General features: G+C 42.7%; 1 protein-coding gene across 11 annotated transcripts in view; it reads left to right on the top strand.

The window, feature by feature from the left end:
* The window catches only part of Iftap (intraflagellar transport associated protein), a 94,448-nt gene that overhangs the window by 67,988 nt on the left and 10,802 nt on the right, over positions 1-15,658 (top strand). For 6 of the 11 annotated variants that reach the window (NM_001429177.1, NM_001429176.1, NM_001106491.3 and 3 more), the window contains 1 exon segment: positions 11,533-11,672. The exons of 4 other annotated variants lie outside the window; for them this stretch is intronic. In NM_001429177.1, coding sequence (NP_001416106.1) covers positions 11,533-11,672 — 140 coding nt within the window. 11 annotated transcript variants of the gene reach the window in all.

The following is a 15,658-nucleotide window of genomic DNA, read 5'->3' as shown; positions in this document are numbered from 1 at the left end:
CCTCTTTAAGGGCTTCTACTTGCACATCTGTGTTGTCCTGTATTTCTTTAAGGGAGTTATTTATGTCCTTCTTAAAGTCCTCTATCATTATCGTGAGAAGTGATTTTAAATCCAAATCTTACTTTTCTGGTGTGTCGGGGTACCCAGGATTTGCTCTTGTGGGAGAACTGGGCTCTGGTGGTGCCAAGTTCTCTTGGTTTCTGTTGCTTAGGTTCTTATGCTTGCCTCTCACCATCTGATTATTTCTGATGTTAGCTGGCCTTGTTGTGTGTGCCTGGAGCTTACCCTTCCTGTGGGCCTGTGAGCCTGTGATCTTTGGAGTGAGAGCTCTCCTGGAAGACTAGCTCTCTGCAGGCAGACTTTGTGTTCTAGGACCGTGGAACTGTCCCAGCTCTGGGTGCAGATGGAGACAGGATGGGTCTGGTCCTAGACTGCCCTGTGGCTCCAGAGCCCTGTGCTTTCCTGGCAGGTCTCTCTTTGGACAGTCAGTAGAGAGAAAATAGGGGTCCTACATGTGTGCTGTGGGCTTAGGAGGGAGAGTGCTCCTAGCAGACCAGCTCTCTGCAGGCAGGTTTTGTGTCATAGGGCTGGGGTACAATCCCAGCTCTGGGTGCAAATCAAAAGTCCTTGTTTTATCTGCAACATTAAGCATGTATAGGGAGCCTGTAAATGACCAGTGATTCTTACTCAACAACTACTTAACAACTATAGCTTGTTTCTGGAATATAACTGAAGGCTAAAATACCAGCCCCTCCCCCCCTTATTTTAAATATTTATTTATTTATTTATTTATTTTTGATTGAAATTTTTTTTTTTATTAACTTGAGTATTTCTTATATACATTTCGAGTGTTATTCCCTTTCCCGGTTTCCGGGCAAACATCCCCCTCCCCCCTCCCCTTCCTTATGGGTGTTCCCCTCCCAACCCTCCCCCCATTGCCGCCCTCCCCCCATAGACTAGTTCACTGTGGGTTCAGTCTTAGCAGGACCCAGGGCTTCCCCTTCCACTGGTGCTCTTACTAGGATATTCATTGCTACCTATGGGGTCAGAGTCCAGGGTCAGTCCATGTATAGTCTTTAGGTAGTGGCTTAGTCCCTGGAAGCTCTGGTTGCTTGGCATTGTTGTACTTTTGGGGTCTCGAGCCCCTTCAAGCTCTTCCAGTTCTTTCTCTGATTCCTTCAACAGGGGACCTATTCTCAGTTCAGTGGTTTGCTGCTGGCATTCGCCTCTGTATTTGCTGTATTCTGGCTGTGTCTCTCAGGAGCGATCTACATCCGGCTCCTGTCGGTCTGCACTTCTTTGCTTCATCCATCTTGTCTAATTGGGTGGCTGTATATGTATGGGCCACATGTGGGGCAGGCTCTGAATGGGTGTTCCTTCAGTCTCTGTTTTAATCTTTGCCTCTCCCTTCCCTGCCAAGGGTATTCTTTTTCCTCATTTAAAGAAGGAGTGAAGCATTCACATTTTGATCATCCGTCTTGAGTTTCGTTTGTTCTAGGGATCTAGGGTAATTCAAGCATTTGGGCTAATAGCCACTTATCAATGAGTGCATACCATGTATGTCTTTCTGTGATTGGGTTAGCTCACTCAGGATGATATTTTCCACTTCCAACCATTTGCCTACGAATTTCATAAACTCGTTGTTTTTGATAGCTGAGTAATATTCCATTGTGTAGATGTACCACATTTTCTGTATCCATTCCTCTGTTGAAGGGCATCTGGGTTCTTTCTAGCTTCTGGCTATTATAAATAAGGCTGCTATGAACATAGTGGAGCACGTGGCTTTTTTATATGTTGGGGCATCATTTGGGTATATGCCCAAGAGAGGTATAGCTGGATCCTCAGGCAGTTCAATGTCCAATTTTCTGAGGAACCTCCAGACTGATTTCCAGAATGGTTGTACCAGTCTGCAATCCCACCAACAATGGAGGAGTGTTCCTCTTTCTCCACATCCTCGCCAGCATCTGCTGTTACCTGAGTTTTTGATCTTAGCCATTCTCACTGGTGTGAGGTGAAATCTCAGGGTTGTTTTGATTTGCATTTCCCTTATGACTAAAGATGTTGAACATTTCTTTAGGTGTTTCTCAGCCATTCGGCATTCCTCAGCTGTGAATTCTTTGTTTAGCTCTGAACCCCAATTTTTAATAGGGTTATTTGTTTCCCTGCGGTCTAACTTCTTGAGTTCTTTGTATATTTTGGATATAAGGCCTCTATCTGTTGTAGGATTGGTAAAGATCTTTTCCCAATCTGTTGGTTGCCGTTTTGTCCTAACCACAGTGTCCTTTGCCTTACAGAAGCTTTGCAGTTTTATGAGATCCCATTTGTCGATTCTTGATCTTAGAGCATAAGCCATTGGTGTTTTGTTCAGGAAATTTTTTCCAGTGCCCATGTGTTCCAGATGCTTCCCTAGTTTTTCTTCTATTAGTTTGAGTGTGTCTGGTTTGATGTGGAGGTCCTTGATCCACTTGGACTTAAGCTTTGTACAGGGTGATAAGCATGGATCGATCTGCATTCTTCTACATGTTGCCCTCCAGTTGAACCAGCACCATTTGCTGAAAATGCTATCTTTTTTCCATTGGATGGTTTTGGCTCCTTTGTCAAAAATCAAGTGACCATAGGTGTGTGGGTTCATTTCTGGGTCTTCAATTCTATTCCATTGGTCTATCTGTCTGTCTCTGTACCAATACCATGCAGTTTTTATCACCATTGCTCTGTAATACTGCTTGAGTTCAGGGATAGTGATTCCCCCTGAAGTCCTTTTATTGTTGAGGATAGCTTTAGCTATCCTGGGTTTTTTGTTATTCCAGATGAATTTGCAAATTGTTCTGTCTAACTCTTTGAAGAATTGGATTGGTATTTTGATGGGGATTGCATTGAATCTGTAGATTGCTTTTGGTAAAATGGCCATTTTTACTATATTAATCCTGCCAATCCATGAGCATGGGAGATCTTTCCATCTTCTTAGGTCTTCTTCAATTTCTTTCCTCAGTGTCTTGAAGTTCTTATTGTACAGATCTTTTACTTGCTTGGTTAAAGTCACAATGAGGTACTTTATATTATTTGGGTCTATTATGAAGGGTGTCGTTTCCCTAATTTCTTTCTCGGCTTGTTTCTCTTTTGTATAGAGGAAGGCAACTGATTTATTTGAGTTAATTTTATACCCAGCCACTTTGCTGAAGTTGTTTATCAGCTTTAGTAGTTCTCTGGTGGAACTTTTGGGGTCACTTAAATATACTATCATATCATCTGCAAATAGTGATATTTTTACCTCTTCTTTTCCGATCTGTATCCCCTTGATCTCCTTTTGTTGTCTGATTGCTCTGGCTAGAACTTCAAGAACTATATTGAATAAGTAGGGAGAGAGTGGGCAGCCTTGTCTAGTCCCTGATTTTAGTGGGATTGCTTCAAGTTTCTCTCCATTTAGTTTAATGTTAGCAACTGGTTTGCTGTATATGGCTATGTTTAGGTATGGGCCTTGAATTCCTATTCTTTCCAGGACTTTTATCATGAAGGGGTGTTGAATTTTGTCAAATGCTTTCTTAGCATCTAATGAAATGATCATGTGGTTTTGTTCTTTCAATTTGTTTATATAATGGATCACGTTGATGGTTTTCCGTATATTAAACCATCCCTGCATGCCTGGGATGAAGCCTACTTGATCATGGTGGATGATTGTTTTGATGTGCTCTTGAATTCGGTTTGCCAGAATTTTATTGAGTATTTTTGCGCCGATATTCATAAGGGAAATTGGTCTGAAGTTCTCTTTCTTTGTTGTGTCTTTGTGTGGTTTAGGTATAAGAGTAATTGTGGCTTCGTAGAAGGAATTCGGTAGTGCTCCATCAGTTTCAATTTTGTGGAATAGTTTGGATAATATTGGTATGAGGTCTTCTATGAAGGTTTGATAGAATTCTGCACTAAACCCGTCTGGACCTGGGCTCTTTTTGGTTGGGAGACCTTTAATGACTGCTTCTATTTCCTTAGGAGTTATGGGGTTGTTTAACTGGTTTATCTGTTCCTGATTTAACTTCAGTACCTGGTATCTGTCTAGGAAATTGTCCATTTCCTGAAGATTTTCAAATTTTGTTGAATATAGGTTTTTATAGTAAGATCTGATGATTTTTTGAATTTCCTCTGAATCTGTAGTTATGTCTCCCTTTTCATTTCTGATTTTGTTAATTTGGACGCACTCTCTGTGTCCTCTCGTTAGTCTGGCTAAGGGTTTATCTATCTTGTTGATTTTCTCAAAGAACCAACTTTTGGTTCTGTTGATTCTTTCTATGGTCCTTTTTGTTTCTACTTGGTTGATTTCAGCTCTGAGTTTGATTATTTCCTGCCTTCTACTCCTCCTGGGTGTATTTGCTTCTTTTTGTTCTAGAGCTTTTAGGTGTGCTGTCAGGCTGCTGACATATGCTCTTTCCTGTTTCTTTCTGCAGGCACTCAGCGCTATGAGTTTTCCTCTTAGCACAGCTTTCATTGTGTCCCATAAGTTTGGGTATGTTGTACCTTCATTTTCATTAAATTCTAAAAAGTTTTTAATTTCTTTCTTTATTTCTTCCTTGACCAGGTTATCATTGAGTAGAGCATTGTTCAATTTCCACGTATATGTGGGCATTCTTCCCTTATTGTTATTGAAGACCAGTTTTAGGCCGTGGTGGTCCGATAGCACGCATGGGATTATTTCTATCTTTCTGTACCTGTTGAGGCCCGTTTTTTGACCAATTATATGGTCAATTTTGGAGAAAGTACCATGAGGAGCTGAGAAGAAGGTATATCCTTTTGCTTTAGGATAGAATGTTCTATAAATATCCGTTAAGTCCATTTGGCTCATGACTTCTCTTAGTCTGTCGACATCACTGTTTAATTTCTGTTTCCATGATCTGTCCATTGATGAGAGTGGTGTGTTGAAATCTCCCACTATTATTGTGTGAGGTGCAATGTGTGTTTTGAGCTTTAGTAAGGTTTCTTTTACGTATGTAGGTGCCCTTGTATTTGGGGCATAGATATTTAGGATTGAGAGTTCATCTTGGTGGATTTTTCCTTTGATGAATATGAAGTGTCCTTCCTTATCTTTTTTGATGACTTTTAGTTGGAAATTGATTTTATTTGATATTAGAATGGCTACTCCAGCTTGTTTCTTCTGACCATTTGCTTGGAAAGTTGTTTTCCAGCCTTTCACTCTGAGGTAGTGTCTGTCTTTGTCTCTGAGGTGTGTTTCCTGTAGGCAGCAGAATGCAGGGTCCTCGTTGTGTATCCAGTTTGTTAATCTATGTCTTTTTATTGGGGAGTTGAGGCCATTGATATTGAGAGATATTAAGGAATAGTGATTATTGCTTCCCTTTATATTCATATTTGGATGTGAGGTTATGTTTGTGTGCTTTCATTCTCTTTGTTTTGTTGCCAAGACGATTAGTTTCTTGCTTCTTCTAGGGTATAGCTTGCCTCCTTATGTTGGGCTTTACCATTTATTATCCTTTGTAGTGCTGGATTTGTGGAAAGATATTGTGTGAATTTGGTTTTGTCATGGAATATCTTGGTTTCTCCATCAATGTTAATTGAGAGTTTTGCTAGATACAGTAACCTGGGCTGGCATTTGTGTTCTCTTAGGGTCTGTATGACATCAGTCCAGGATCTTCTGGCCTTCATAGTTTCTGGCGAGAAGTCTGGTGTGATTCTGATAGGTCTCCCTTTATATGTTACTTGACCTTTTTCCCTTACTGCTTTTAATATTCTTTCTTTATTTTGTGCGTTTGGTGTTTTGACAATTATGTGACGGGAGGTGTTTCTTTTCTGGTCCAATCTATTTGGAGTTCTGTAGGCTTCTTGTATGTCTATGGGTATCTCTTTTTTTAGGTTAGGGAAGTTTTCTTCTATGATTTTGTTGAAGATATTTACTGGTCCTTTGAGCTGGGAGTCTTCACTCTCTTCTATACCTATTATCCTTAGGTTTGTTCTTCTTATTGAGTCCTGGATTTCCTGTATGTTTTGGACCAGTAACTTTTTCAGCTTTACATTATCTTTGACAGTTGAGTCAATGATTTCTATGGAATCTTCTGCTCCTGAGATTCTCTCTTCCATTTCCTGTATTCTGTTGGTGAAGCTTGTATCTACAGCTCCTTGTCTCTTCTTTTGGTTTTCTATATCCAGGGCTGTTTCCATGTGTTCTTTCTTGATTGCTTCTATTTCCATTTTTAATTCCTTCAACTGTTTGATTGTGTTTTCCTGGAATTATTTCAGGGATTTTTGTGTCTCCTCTCTATGGGCTTCTACTTGTTTATTTATGTTTTCCTGGAATTCTTTCAGGGATTTTTGTGTCTCCTCTCTATGGGCTTCTACTTGTTTATGTTTTCCTGGAATTCTTTCAGGGATTTTTGCGATTCTTTCAGGCATTTTTTCGATTCCTCTCTGTAGGCTTCTACTTGTTCTCTAAGGGAGTTCTTCATGTCTTTCTTGACGTCCTCCAGCATCATGTCAAATATGATTTTGAAAATAGATCTTGCTTTTCTGGTGTGTTTGGATATTCCATGTTTGTTTTGATGGGAGAATTGGGCTCCGATGGTGCCATGTAGTCTTGGTTTCTGTTGCTTGGGTTCCTGCGCTTGCCTCTCGCCATCAGATTATCTCTAGTGTTACTTTGTTCTGCTATTTCTGACAGTGGCTAGACTGTCCTATAAGCCTGTGTGTCAGGAGTGCTGTAGACCTGTTTTCCTCTCTTTCAGTCAGTTATGGGGACAGAGTGTTCTGCTTTCGGGCGTGTAGTTTTTCCTCTCTACAGGTCTTCAGCTGTTCCTGTTGGCCTGTGTCTTGAGTTCACCAGGCGGCTTTCTTGCAGCAGAAAATTTGGTCTTACCTGTGGTCCCGAGGCTCAGGTTCGCTCGTGGGGTGCTGCCCAAGGGCTCTCTGCAGTGGCAGCAACCAGGAAGACCTGTGCCGCCCCTCCGGGAGCTTCAGTGCACCAGGGTTCCAGATGGTCTTTGGCTTTTTCCTCTGGCGTCCGAGATGTGTGTGCAGGGAGCAGTCTCTTCTGGTTTCCCAGGCTTGTCTGCCTCTCTGAAGGTTCAGCTCTCCCTCCCACGGGATTTGGGTGCAGAGAACTGTTTATCCGGTCTGTTTCTTTCAGGTTCCGGCGGTGTCTCAGGCAGGGGTCCTGCCGTTCCTGGGCCCTCCCCCACGGGAGCCCAGAGGCCTTATACAGTTTCCTCTTGGGCCAGGGATGTGGGCAGGGGTGAGCAGAGTTGGTGGTCTCTTCCGCTCTGCAGCCTCAGGAGTGCCCACCTGACCAGGCGGTTGGGTCTCTCTCTCACCGGGTCTGGGAGCAGAGAGCTGCTGCGGGCCGGGATCCACGGGTGTGGGACTTCCCGTAAACACAGAACATGCCAGGTCCTAGAGAAATTCTGCTTCCGTGTGTCCCAAGCTCACCAGGCAGCTTTCTTGCCTCAGAAAATTTGGTCATACCTATGGTCCCGAGGCTCAGGTTCGCTCGTGGGGTGCTGCCCACGGGCTCTCTGCAGCGGCAGCCAGATTTATTTATTTTTACAAAGGTACTCTTCAGATGTACCAGAAGAGGGCATTGGATCCCATTACAGATGGTTGTGAGCCACCATGTGGTTGCTGGGAATTGAACTCAGGACCTCTGGAAGAGCTGTCAGTGCTCTTAAGTGCTGAGCCATCTCTCCAGCACCACCAACTTTTGTTCTTGTGATTGATAGTTTTTTGGAGGAATTAGGTATTGACCATAGAATCCCACATATAATATCATTATAAATTGTTCTAGACCTCATGAGAACACAGGGTGGGAGGACTGAAGTTTGCCTGTCCAACAGAGAAACTTCTCTAAGTGCACGTGACCTACAATGTAAAAAACTGTTACCCTAATGATGAATCCGAGTTAGGGGTAAAGAGAAAGGAGATCATAGGAATTGTGTAAAGCAGGGCTTTAAAGACCTTTTCCTCCCAGGATTTCTTTTCACAGAAGAAAATTTGATGCAGCCCTAAGTATGTGCACATAAAGAAGGTATACAAGTCACAAAGAGGTTTATCTTAACACAGTTTTTAGTATACAATTAGTTTTACCATTTATTAAAGATAAAAATTATAATTAGTGATGTAGATATACTTAGATAAATTAAAAGGTTAAGTATTGGGTGACTATTCAGTGCTGTATCATGCAAAACATCTTCAGGGTAGATGGATAGTTGATTGTACAGTTGCCAATGCTGTAAATTCCTCTTCTCATAGTTATGTAGAACAAAGTAGCAGAATTATATTTAGGACCATTTTAGAATTTGTTGAAATTTCTGTTCTAATAACAAGTCAAAATGAATTTGATGAATTTAAAAAAAATGAACTGCAAGTCAGCAACCCAAACAGCTGTTTTTAAAGTCAGCTATTCTAGTGTGATACAGTCAACTCGAAGACAAACTAATTTGCTTAAATGTTGAGGAATATGTTTTTTTCTAGTTAAGCTGTTAGGGTTTCATAAGAGCTGGAAACTTTGTATGTATAGGGAAAACAGGGAAGTTCACAATATCTAGAAGTATACGTCTCAGCTGAAGTATTTTGGGAAGTGTTCTTGGGGACTGAGGGGTTAATAGCACACATGGTATTTAGTGTACACCAAGTGTGTTCAGACCAGTGCTACAGTGACCTTGACAATACAACACAGTTGAATGCTAGGAATATCTTGGAAGTTGGCTTAATTTTTGGTTATTGTTTCATAAAGCTCTTGCTGTTGCCGAACTTTGTACAATTCTCACATTTGGTGACATGACTCCATATAGGGTTCATCCCACAGTTTAAGCTGCTGTGGCATAAAGAACATGATAGCCCCATGCTTACAGCAGAGGGCACATTCCAACCAACTTGAAGTATCATCTTTGGATGGCATCACTATTTACTAAAACCATCAAGGAAGGAGACAGGTCTTTGCCTTACAATGATCCTCGATCCCCACTCTTCTAGTTTTTATATTTTCTAACTTACCCATCTACCAAGATGTAATTGGGAAGCCATGTTGACCAGAGGAAAAACTTACTCTCCAGTACTTATTATTACATAAAGAAATTTCTATATTCTTCCTGAGAAGGGAGTAAAGTAGGGAAGCTAATTCCCTCCCTTCCCTCCCTCCCTCCCTCCCTCCCTCCCTCCCTCCCTCCCTCCCTCCCTCCCTCCCTTCCTTTCCTTCTCTTTTAATCATTCATCCAAGGAAAGGAATAGTTCCCCAATCAGATAGATTGGGGAAAGAAACTAGGTGTGTGTGGACCAGCTCCTCTGTTTCTGCGGGGTCTATGCTGTTCGGAATTTTGTGTCTTGTATTCTGAGCGTACAACTCTCTCAGAGTAGACATACTTCGAGGCTGGAGCTTCCTAGTGAGGGTTTTCACTGTAAACACATTCATTTCCTGCTTCCAAGAATGGCTTAGAATTCACTGTGTTGGCCTCTGACAGTATGCATTCTTTTTTTTTTTTTTTTTTTTCTTTTTTTCGGAGCTGGGGACCGAACCCAGGGCCTTGCGCTTGCTAGGCAAGTGCTCTACCGCTGAGCTAAATCCCCAACCCTGACAGTATGCATTCTTGAATTCTGTCTTTACCCCAGAGAAAAGATGACTGCAATTTAAGGTGCTGAGGATGTGGAGTCTTTTTGCTTTGAAATAATTGTTCCCATGGCAGTAGAATTGTTACAAAAGAAGTCATTTGTTGTTGTTGTTGTTGTTGTTGTTGTCGTTGTTGAAAGTCTTGGTTTGGATGAAAACAGATTAGGGCTGTGAAGCTTCAGTAAAGGACCCACACACTTGTTCTGCTTGCCACATCTTTTGTTGGACAGAACGGCACTGTAATATAAGGCTGGAGAGCAGAATTGATTCTCAGTTCTCATCAGAACTAGTGTTTGCACCAGCAGCCAGTTGGCCAGAGAGATGTTGTTCCTCACGTTGAGAGGCATAAGCCTCTTCTTTATTGCTTGTTGGCAGGTCCTCACAGCCTTGGACCTATCCTGAACTCTTACACAAGGGAGCTCAGTGTAGGAGTTTGGCTTCGAACTTATAAGAAGGTACATTAGGAGGCCAGTTTTTTCCCACCGTTACTGAGTTTACTAAACATGTTGCATTCTAGGCATCACATGTTTGGAAAATGTACTTAGTGCTGCCTGCTACACTCAGAGCTACAGGTGACACTTCTTGGCCCTGAGCATAGCCATTTCATATAATGAAGCAAAATTAAATACGTAATAAAAAAGGTTTGTTTAACACTGTTTGGCTGAGGTCCGGGCACAGTGCCGACTCTGCCTTTCTAACTGTGGGATCCCGAGTGAGATCTCTCTCAGTGTGTACAGCTCATTGCCTAGAACACTGAGAACACTGAGAGCTGTTGGGAGGGTTAGCCGTGCTGGCAGTTGTCAAATACTGGACACTTCAGGGTCTGTTGTTATTATTTCCTCTATTCATGCTGGTTAACAAGATGATGTTCTAAAATTCCAATAATGGGGCTCAACAGGACTTCCTTCCTCACTGTCTTCCCAGCACAGCTCCCAGTTTCCAGAAGATCTGATTCTGTGTTCTTTTTCTCCACATTAAAAGTCAGCAGTGATTTATTTCTGTGGGTGTGATAGCTATGGAGGTGAAGGTTGGATTTCAGAGTAGTCTTAGTTTTTGAAAATCAGAACTGCATAGTCATCTTACTGCATATTCTGCCATTGCCATTAGCCCAGATACATGTGCTGCTAATCACGTCCACTGAGAACTTAATGAGGCTCATCCTAGAGAAGCAGGCAATAATAGCATCTTGTTGCAAGTTCCTGGCTAGTGAGGTGCTCTCACTAGCTTCTCGGATATTCTGGAAGTCTAGACCGAGGCTCGTGCTCTTCTGTGTGTCTGTTTGCTCTCCTTAAAGGTCTGTTGTACATTCATAAAGCGTCACACAAACAAGCCAGCACGCCACTTTCAATAACTGCATGGGGAAACTAAGATTGGTTATTGAATTCTTGTGATTGTGCTAAACAAGCAGGAAACATGTTGTTTGCAAGTGTTGAAAATGAGCCTGTGCATTTTTCATATGACACAGTATTTCATTTCTCTGCTGAAAGCTAAAGTACTTTCCTTCTGGCATCCTCATTTTGTAATATATATATTTTTGAAATACTGCTGCCTTGTTACAGAAGTCTGCACTCCATTTTCTTTCTCTTCACCCCCTCAGGAAACTATGGGAAAATGAGGCAAAAGCAACATCTTCCTACCTTATTTTCCTGAGCAGTAGAAATGGAGTCAGGCATGGGAGGCCCATTATGTCACTCCCTCAGTCCCCTCCAAACCTCCCGGGTGGCCTGTACAACCTTACAGCACGATAAAAGGTCAACACACAGGTGCCTTCTGTTTTATAGAAAGGGACTCTCTTGAGTCAAGTTCACAGATGAAGACAAGCATGGTGCTAGGGTCAGCTTTCTCTGCGTTACCTGCCTGATTTGATTGTCGCTGGCTTTTAGATTACTTGGGGAGATGATGAGCTTCACAAGAGATCAGCTGAGATATTTTGTATCCAACAGATTGGATGGCACTTCCAGGTGAGGTGGAACAGGGTATAAGCATCAGTGCTCCTGCTTATGTTCCTGCTGTGGACCTGCCACTCACCTCTGAGGGGAAGCCAACGCCCGCTGTGGGAAGAACTCAGACGCAAACTGAAGAGGTACTTTATATGGGGGTGGGTTCCATATGATAACACCTGGATTTTGATCTTTCAGGGAACCTCTATATTTGCATGCTTTGTACTTTTCCTCAGTCCGGGGTAATTTAGAGTTCATGCTGCATAGCTGGTCTTACTTCCACCTCTATCTGACTGATACAGAGCAGTGGTGTGTGAGTAGAAGCACGTCTTACCTCCCAGTAGTTCTGCATGCAGACTGCTCGACAGGTGAAGGGCGGTTTCCTGCTCTCTTCCCACCTGACCTGGCCATGGTTATTGTTTCAGAGGTCCTATAAACCTTTGTATTATGTGAGGTAAGGCCAGCATGGAAACAGAATCCCAGTCTGAAATCTGTGCCTGAGAGGAAGTAGAAGTTCATTTTTTTGTATTTAAAAATCTGCAGAGAGTTACTACAGTGAACAGGTCTTTCATCAGAGGTCAAAGACTCTCTATGACTTGAATCTATTGACAACTGCTTAGTAATTGTTCATGTTTAAGCACAGGGAAGGCTGGGAAATGTCACCTGCCCATCGTCTTCAAAAGAGGGGGGAGCAGAATCTCTATTACAGCTTATTCTCCCTAAAGTATCACTTGAGAGCCATTTTTGCTATCATTTTACAGCTCTTCTGTAAACATTTAACAACTGCACAGCAGATGTGCTGGGAAGTAACCTCTTACCCTGTTTAATGTAACAGGGGTGAATACAGGAGGTTGCTAAAGACTCTTTATTAATGCTTTCTAATAAAAATCCCTAGGGTCTCTCTTTGATTTACTTAATCATTCAGATGCTCTTGTAACTGCATATTCAGTTATGGAATCTGGCATTCAATCAGAGATAACATGTGCATTTCAGTCTTAAATGCTCCTTTTCCTTAGAGTACTTTGGTTTACTGTAGTGAAAAGTATACCCAGGGTGCTCGCAGACTTGCATTGAATTTCCAAATTGCTTACTAGACAAATCAGCCAGGACAGCCACTTCCCAATATGCTCTTTGAATTATAGATTATATGCTCTAAGCTGTGAGAAGCTAAAATTACAGGGCTTCTCCCAGCAGAAGTCTGTTTCCTCTTTAGACTTGTTTATATTCTTGGCTAGTTGTGCCCATATAAGTCAGACATGTGGCATAGCACCTAGTGCTTTAAGAAATGCAATTACTTTTAAGTCAGTTCTAGAATATATATACATATATATATATATGACAGTAATAGAAATTATTATAAATTAGTTTCAGTTAGTGGTTAAAGAAGCTTATTCTGGAATATATATGATAGCCAATGAAACTCATGTTACAACAGTGAGTTTGATACTCAAGGCCTTGTACAAAATAGGCAAGCATTCATGTTCCCTGTTTTAAAAGTACTTTTTTTGAGATTCTCATGAAAAGTGTTGTTATTAAATGTACCCTCAATTTCTGGCTTCCCCTAAGTCACCCATACCTCCTTACCCACCCCCAGTTTTGTATAAATGCTTTCACTAAACTGAAACATGCACTGCACTTGCTCCAAAGCCCAGGCTGGCAGTCATCTCACCTCAGCTCCCAAGTATGAGGATGATCTGTTAGCACTACTAAGGCTGACGTATGGCTGAACTGTTTTAAAGGAGTTTCTGTACGTGTTCTAACAGAAAATGTGAACATTTTAAAATGTTGGAGTCAGGGGTTGGAGGGATGGTTCAGTGGTTAGGAGCATTGAGTTCAATTTCCAGCAACCACATGGTGGCTTACAACCATCTGTAACGGGAGCCAGTGCCCTCTTCTGGTTGTCTAAAGACAGCGACAGTGTACTGATATAGATAATAAATAAATCTTAAAAAAAAAAAAGGTTGGAGTCAAATTAATACGAGCAATTTTTGTGTTGTCAAACTCAAGAGCTATCTGTGACTAGTTTTTGCTGCCATTGGGTTCTCTAGGCTGACACTTTGTACATAAGTTTCATTACTTTCTTCTTTTAATATATAAAATATATATATATAACTATTTTTTATTGGATATTTTCTTTATTTACATTTTAAATGTTATCCCCTTTCCTGGTTTCCCTTTCAGAAACCCCCTATCCCATTCCCCCTTCCCCTGCTTCTATAAGGGTGCTCCCCCACACCCACTCACTCTGGCATTCCCCTACACTGGGGCATCAAGCCTTTACAGGACCAAGGGCCTCTCCTCCCATTGATCTCTGACAAGGCCATCCTCTGCTACATATGTGGTTGGAGCCATGGGTCTCTTTGGTTGGTGGTTTATTCCCTGGGAGCTCTGGGGGGTCTGGTTGGTTGATATTGTTGTTCTTCCTATGTGGTTGCAAACCCCTTCAGCTCCTTTAGTCCTTTCTCTAATTCCTCCTTTGGGGTCCCTGTGCTCAGTTCGATGGTTAGCTGCAAGCATCCTCTTCTGTATCAGTAAGGCTCTGGCAGAGCCTCTCAGGAGACCTCCGTATCAGGCTCCTGTCAACACGAACCTCTTGGCATCAGCAATAGTGACTGAGTTGGGTGGCAGCATATGGGATGGATCTCCAGGTGGGGAAATCTCTGGATGACCTTTTCTTCAGTCTCTGCTCCACTCTTTGTCCCTGTATTTCCTCCCGTGAGTATTTTGTTCCCCATTCTAAGAAGGACTGAAACATCCACATTTTGGTCTTCCTTCTTCTTGAGCTTCATGTGGTCTGTGGATTATATCTTGGGTATTCCCAGCTTTTGGACTAATATCCACTTATCGGTGATTGCATATCATACTGTTCTTTTGTGATTGGGTTACCTCACTCAGGATGATATTCTTGTGATTCTGGTTGTGTCAGAACTCCTCAGAGTCCAGCTGTCTCTGTGATCCTGTAATCCTGAAATCCTTGTGTGTCAGAGCTCCTGGGTGTCAAGCTGCATCTGGGATTCTGAAATTTTGGTGTGACCAAGCTCCTGAGATCCTGTTGTGTCAGAGCTCCTTGGAGTCATGCTTTCTCAGGGTGTTTCAGGAGTGGGTGGGGAGCCAGAGCCCTGGTGCATGCTGGAAGGAACCCATGCCTCTGGCTGGGCAGGGTTTGGGTTTCCCTGGTTCTTGTGGGTGTACCAGTTATACTGGGTGTTGGGAAAGATTTTGTGGCCTCAATTGTGATCTTGAGTGTGTCAGAGCTCTAGTGTTCCTGATTGTGTTCGATTTCCTGGGAGTCGAGCCTCCTCTATGATCCTGTGATTCTGGGCCTGTTAGAGCACCTGGGAGTCAGGTCCCTCTGGGTGTTGTAAGAATTCATGCTCACCCAGCACCCCAGGTCTACTCCGGGTGCAAGTTCAAACTATGATCCTGGGCGTGTTACAGCACCTGGGAGTCGAGCTTTTTCTGGGTGTTGTGGGACTGGGTGCAGAGCCAGCGCCCACGGTCTGCTCAGGGCACTGGTTCGGATCATAAGTGACCCGTGCCCCTGGCTGGTTAGGGGTTCCTGGATCTCAGGATCCTGGGGAACCCAGTTACTCCAGGTGTTGGGGCAGATGCTGTGGCCTCTCCTGTGATCTTGGACATTTCCCAGCACCTGGGATTCGAGCTTCCGTCGGGTGTTGTGGGACTGGGTGCTTCATTACTTTCTGTTTTTGTTGTTTGCAACTGGGGCTCATGAGGTAGCACAGGTCCACCTTGAACTTGCTCATTTTCTTGCCGATTAGCACTAAGATGGCAGGTGTGTGACACCACACCCAGTTGGGAATTTTAGGTCTAAATATTATATGTTTGAGAGTCATTTTAGAACTGTCTGACATCATAACACTGAACCAATTCTGCCTTGGTTTAATAGCACAAATCTTATTTTTAACCACATAAATCATTAAAAGATTCTAATTATCTTTTCCAGCAAGGGCCTTGTGAGGGACCATCAAGGAGTGTGTGAGGACTGGAGCTGGTGGCTGCTGTCAGTGGCTTCAGTCTGAAAACTGAGTGTGCAGTGCTGTGAGGCCTCCTTCCTCACAGTCGCCTTTGCAGATCCCACAACTCCGACATGGATTGGGCCTGTTTGGTC

This window comes from Rattus norvegicus, chromosome 3 (assembly GCF_021556685.1).
Source record: "Rattus norvegicus strain SHRSP/BbbUtx chromosome 3, alternate assembly SHRSP_T2T, whole genome shotgun sequence".
In the NCBI taxonomy this organism is placed as follows: domain Eukaryota; kingdom Metazoa; phylum Chordata; class Mammalia; order Rodentia; family Muridae; genus Rattus; species Rattus norvegicus.
The sequence above is the reverse complement of the archived record's forward strand: the minus strand, read 5'-3'. Positions and strand labels throughout refer to the sequence as shown.